At 48.7% G+C, this 6,428-nt stretch overlaps 1 protein-coding gene across 2 annotated transcripts; it reads left to right on the plus strand.

Annotated features, from left to right (window-relative positions):
* Positions 1-417: 417 nt before the first annotated feature.
* Positions 418-6,110, plus strand: LOC144734390 (olfactory receptor 1496-like). 2 transcript variants are annotated; one of them, XM_078616546.1, is made up of 2 exons: positions 418-497; positions 4,498-6,110. In XM_078616546.1, exons 1-2 carry the CDS (start codon positions 495-497, stop codon positions 5,560-5,562), a joined length of 1,068 nt encoding a protein of 355 aa, XP_078472672.1. In that variant the 5' UTR covers positions 418-494; the 3' UTR covers positions 5,563-6,110. The 2 variants fall into 2 exon arrangements, with proteins under 2 accessions (XP_078472672.1, XP_078472673.1); XM_078616547.1 differs by having other exon boundaries at positions 481-549.
* Positions 6,111-6,428: the final 318 nt, after the last annotated feature.

The following is a 6,428-nucleotide window of genomic DNA, read 5'->3' on the forward strand; positions in this document are numbered from 1 at the left end:
CCACGGTCCCTTACGTTATGGCAAGCTTCGGGGCCACTTCCTGGAGTCGTGGAGTTCTTCCATTACTAGTAAGGTACATTTCATTAAAGCGTGTTTTTTTTAAAGTGTTTTAAAATATTACTTATTTTGAACAAAAGAATGTGTTGGGGCCGCTGGCCCCCGAGGTCTCTCCCTGCTGCATGCCGACTGCAGGGGTCTCGTCGTTTGCCGACCCCTCGCTGGTCTGCGAACAGCTGCTGCCGCCGCTGGGCTCATCGCTCGACGGCTCCCCTCCCTGGTCCACACCTCCGCGAGCTTGCGTGAGAGGCATGGCTCGTTGTCGGCTCCCGTACGCCTGTAAACACTCGCCGGCTCCCGTACGCCTGTAAACACTGCGTTGCCTCTCCGCCAATCACACGCTCAGGGGTCGGAGGGCAAATGACGTTGCTCGCACCCGCGCGGCCTCCGTGAGCGGGCGAGAACACTCGTTTAAAGGGACCGCGGAACAGGCGTTTATGGTGGGTGTGAGCCCTCCCACCGCACAAGTCTCTGCGGCGACAGACGGAGCGGGTACCCGTGGACGCACCGACCACCCACGTTACGAGCGCACACACATACACACAGCACCACGCGCTTTCACCCACTCGTAAAACCACACGAGGCTGTGATGGGTTATTAATGATTTATTGTTGGCCGACTGCGATTTACTGTTGGGTCAGTATTGATCGGCGAGGCAGGTCTACGCTATCGTCCCAGGGTCTGTACCCGATTTATCTGATTTGATAGGTTCTAACCGGTTCTGGTTCCTCTAGCCTCTATCCCAATACTCCCTTTCCGCTTACTCACGGTTAGATTCCCACAGCGTTCCGTTGATCTCGTCCTCGCTGCGCAGCTCGACGCGTCACACGGACGTTCGAGTGGCCGGGCTGGAGACCATCCTGAGGGCTGACTTTGGAGCAAGAGACCCTCTATCTGTCTGCGCCCCCCTTTTATCGTTTACCTACATCAAAGAATGCCGACCCGAGAGCCTTCTCGGCCAATCAGCTCGCCCCGCCCGTTAAGCCACATTCCAAGGTTTCCTTAACAATGGGTTTGCCTGCTGGCCGCGGCGCGCCGGCTGTTCCCGAGCACACCGCCATGCCAATCAGCCGCCCCTCCCCTCTGGCTTCCCCTTAGTTCGCGGTTGTGGACCCCTTTCTGCCTCGCCAATACGTGTGTGTGGGGGGTGCGTTTCAACCGCAGTGGCTGGGCAGCCCCCCGCCGTGACCATGCAATCTTAACACAGGTCACAACGCCGCGGTGCGAATTAGCATCGGGAGAGGTAGTCCAATTCCCTGGCCGCAGGAAACCGTGAAGATTATCCCTACGAGGGCTTTCGGGTGAAAACCTGCCAGCCAGGGGACCTCCCCTCGGAGCTCTATGGGGGGGGGGATTGTGTGAGGGTGTGTTTATGTGGGGAGCGGTGAGGGGGAAGAGGGGTCGGCCCCGTCGCTTGGTGGTGGCGAGGTCGTAGATCGGGCGCCCGCCGAGCGGCATTGCGGCGGCGGCATCACAAATGAAGGGGTGTGGGAGCTTGGATGCGAGGTGTGGGAAGCTGTGAGCCCCAGGCTACTTTGGACTCGCCTCCCCATTAACGGGAGGAGAGGGATGGTGGTGGTGCCCTACTCTCCCTTAGCAGATACATATCAGTGGAGATATGCAGACAAGGCTAAAAAGTCAGATGCCTTCTATGACCTCATGTCCCAGGTACTGGCTAAAGTGGCACTTCAGGAATTATTAATCCTCTTGGGTGACTTTAAATTCCCGCGTGGGTCATGATGTCGAATGTGGGCACACATCCTGAACACCAGGACCTACCATGGAGTGGATATTCCTATTGACCGTCGGCATGTCATCTGTAAGATGCGCCTACCATACTTTTATTCTGGTAGCAACCATGCATCAATGACCCCACCCAAACCCACAATGCCATCTAGCTGATGAAGGTTGCAAGCAGGAATTTCGACAATGCTAGCAACTGGGGCTGGCAACGTCCCACCCTCCTCCAGTCATATAATAATTACTATTTAGTTAAAACCTTTCACACGTCAAACGTGGAGATTTTTTAGCAATACCAAGTGTTCAAATGTTGTATTCGTGAGTGTTAAAGCATGCAGTGCAATAGTGAACGTTGGCTGTCCTAAATATTTTATTTTCAAGGGAAACCTGGCTTTTGAGATCAAATAGGAACAGGTATTATGTTCCCAATCTTTTTGTTGCTGTTCAATTCAGTATTTCATTGGCACACAATTGACACATTCTAGAAACATTTAATCACAGGTAAAACTAAAAATCATTTCCCGTTTGGTAATTATTTAATTTCCTCCGGAAATTGTTGGGTGGTAAACAACAACAACAAAAGTAACACGAATAATAATAATAATAAGCCGTCTTTATTATTCCCGACTGAAGTTTCTGCTTGGGTAAGAGTAATACAACTTCCACTGCAGCTCAACTGGCTCACAGCAGCATCAACAGCGAGCTGTCCACGCAGTCTGCAACTATAGCCACCTTCGGGGATTCTTGGCACAGCTGTGTGAGCGATCCAATTAAACAGAAGCAGTTGTACATTAAAATAGGTATCTTAATATGGAACGGTTCATTAAAACAACACTTTACCCCTGGCAAGCCATTCGAGGAAGTGGCCACGTGATTCGCAGATGCATATATATGTATTGTATATAAATATGCTGCCAATACACGCGGTGGACATTCCTGTGTGAGAAACCCGGCTCTGAGGTAAGACTCCCGGTTCGATGCACGTTGCACTTTTTTCGCACCGTACATATTCTTAACACTACAGTTACAAGGCTTGATAATTATGAAGCGAACCCAAAATAATCATCAAGCGCCACTCCTGTCACGTGAAAATAAACGGTATTCATACGCAATCGAATCGGCCACACATTTTTTTGGGGGGGAGTGCATCCTCAGAAGCATTTGTTCCACGTGAGTGAAACACCCTCGACAGGTTTCAACATCCGCTGACTCATCAGCAGTCAGACACACTCTGTGAAGGGACAATATATGAGGAAGGAAGGAAGGAAGGTGTTGTTTTTTTCGAGCGGAGAGTTAGACAAGGCCAAATTGTGCTTGAGCGATGTCTTATTTTCAAAATGGCATTAAAATGATGTAGGCATGCGATTGGGCATGGTGGGAACATTGCTAACTTGTTTCCGATTACGACGTTTATTTCATGACATGGCAAAAACGTGTCGGTTAGAAAGAAAAATATCCTCGCAGTTATAAACTACGAGAGTGTGAATCAAACTAATGAACGGAAAATTGTAGCAGTTGGTATCGACAAGACAACACACATCCAGCAAATGCTGCTTTTAATTAGGAGCTGTTCGAGCAGAGGGGATGCTCTGAATATTAGTCAACTGTTGTAGAGGCTGTATTAAATTGTGTTTGAAGTGCACTGGTGATGATAATCAATTATTCAAATGCAGTAACATAATTACGAAGTGTAATTGCGAGTGACTTGATTGTTACATTTTGGCAATCAAACTCAGTTCTATAGAGTGGATAAAGTACAACTATCGATGATGCCGTGGTGAGCCAACGTGGCAGGTGAAACAATGTGGGCGCCACGGTGGCTAGGAGATGTTAACTACCTCGACTGGATACAGGAGGTCGTGGCTTTGATCCCGACCCTGACGCCTGTATATTTGGAGTTCGCCTGTTTTCCCTGTGGTCGCCTGTATTATTATTCAGCTTCTCCGGGTTTTTTCTCTCCACATTTAGAATCAACATGCGTTTATGTATTTGGCTGCTATAAATTTCCACGTGACAAGCCACTTCGTTGAGCTATCATTTGTGACTAGGTCACTTCTGAAAAAAAAATCTACATAGCTCAGTGGGCCTTACCTGATATATTTAAAACATAGTTTAGTTTGTGTTTAATGGAGCAAGCTTCTATGACCCCACCACCTGTGTATCAATTGGTACTGCACGGGTTAGTTGGTCAGCATGTCGCGATGGAGTGAGGTGTGGGTGCTCCCCAACCTCTTCTAAGACATGTGGCCAGTGTGGAAGAGCAGGCCAAATACCCTGTGGAGGGGGCTCTCGACAGGTCCCTCTCTGTCAGTGGAAGCTCGAGCAAGACATTGCAGGGCTGCACATTTACCACCTTGATACGTAAGTATCACGGCGTAAGCTATTTCTGACCACGTTACCGATGAGATGTGTAATTATAACTAATCGCCTGGGTATTGTGGGTTGCACGGCGGCCAGCCTGTTCGCTTGAGCTGGCTCTCAAAAAATTTCAGCAGCACTGTGATCCTCGCTGCATTACCCGCAGTGCCATCTGGTGTACTGTTGATGCTGGGTGATCTGGGTGGTAAGAGCAAAGCCAATGTGTGTGCAGGTATCATTTGAAAAACATAAAGGTCACTCGGTGGAATATTAAGTTCCCAGTAATGTCTCTATTACATTCTTGCACGTTTGATTGTTGTTTTCTTCTCTCTTTTATTTCAGGACTTTAAGATAGTTAAACCATTCAATCTCAACATTCCTTGCACCGTGCAGGGAAGAATGAAACAAACTCGCACACAAATGGAAAACAGCAGCTCTTTTTTCTATCTTGCAACATTTGAAGCCTCCCATGAAGTGATTCTGCTCATATTCAGCATGTGCCTGCCCCTGTACATCATCACAGTTCTCGTCAACCTGCTGGTGCTCGTGGTGGTAGCGACTTGCGCGGAGCTGCACAAGCCCATGTACATCTTCCTGTGCAACCTCGCCATCGGCGACATCATCGGCAGCACGAGCGTCGTGCCCAAGCAGCTGCACATCTTCCTGACGCGCGACAAGCACATCTTGCGCGTCTTCTGTTTCGCGCAGATGTTCTGGGTCAATTGTTTCGTCTCCAATGAATTCTTCACGCTGGCCGCCATGTCCTTCGACCGCTACGTGGCCATCTGCTCCCCACTGCACTACCACGCCATCGTCACGACGAAGAGGGCTCTGCTCGGCTCGCTGCTCATATGGATGGTCAGCGTCGCCATCGAGATTGTCATCAACGTTCTCCTGAAACGTCTGGAGTTCAGCGAGGCCGATGAGCACGTGCAGGGGATGTTCTGCGATCACGCGGGGATACTCCGACTGGCGACTTCAAACACTAGCTTGAACGAGGCGTACGGCACGTGGGTCATTGCTTCGACTGTTGCGCTCCCACTCTGCGCCATAGCCTGCAGCTACTACAAAATCATTCAGCAGTGCATCCGAATGAAGTCCAGTGATTTCAACAGGAAGACATTTTACACTTTGGTCACGCACTTCTCGGCTCTCGCCGTCTGCTTCTCGGCTGTATTCATATGCACGTTGGTGCCACGCATCGTGAAGGACTTCCAAAGCGACTTCGTGAGGAACCTGCGCTGCGCATTTCAGATTTCCATTTTTCTCGTGCCAATCGCCAATGTGCTGATTTACGTTTTCCGGACCAAGGAGTTGAGGAACGCAACAACCAGACACTTTCACAAATTTGTTCCCAACATCAATGCGCGTTTCGGATCTCACAAGGTCTGGACCGATGGGGAATAAAAAAAATCAACTGCTGTTGCCCTTCCCCGCACCTATTAGCGCAGTTGGCTGCGTACGGTACGAAAGAAGTTCAACGGTACATGCATACAACTGCAACTGACATCGACCAGAGGAGAGGTGCAGCCCTGCAATTGCTTGCTCACAGCACTGCTGGTGGAAGGCATCATCCAGAGGTGCTCTACATATCCGCGTTGAGAGGGTATAATTGGCCTACTCTTCCACGCAGGTCAGATGTCTTGGAAGAGGGAGTACCCACACTTTGCCCCACCGCACGCTTACTGCTGATTGACTGCTGTAACTGTGGTCTATTCATTTAGACTGTGCCTCCATCTCTCTCCAGCGCATAAGAACACTATCAAATGATGGCACGTGTGATTACTTTACTAAGTTACTTATACAACGTTGTTATTGCAAACATATGCTTAATAATCATACCATATGGCACCAAAAGACTAAAATTTACTGCGTAGGATGAATACATCTCACACTCTGTTCTCCTGGAGCTATAATAATAAAAGCTCAATGACTACTCCGTATACTTGACATTCTTCCTCAATGCTGTCTTCTGTCTTGTCATAAAGACCTTCTTATATATTTACAAAGCCTGTGTGCCAATCTGTGCTACAAGTAAACATGATTACATTTTTGTAAAAACAAATTAAAAGTTGTGTTTGAAAGAAATTGGACGGAAAGAAAAAAACAAAGCATGCCTACAGCAAGGCCAGACAACAGCTACTTACACTGACATCATCTCATCTTATAAACCACCGTTTTCTGTCATATGACGGCAGGTTTCTATAGCAACGAAGCTGGGGTGCGTTTTATAGACAAGAATGCTCCATCGCGCATTTCTATTGAACGACCCG

Source organism: Lampetra planeri, chromosome 51 (genome assembly GCF_965212315.1).
Source record: "Lampetra planeri chromosome 51, kcLamPlan1.2.h2, whole genome shotgun sequence".
NCBI lineage: Eukaryota > Metazoa > Chordata > Hyperoartia > Petromyzontiformes > Petromyzontidae > Lampetra > Lampetra planeri.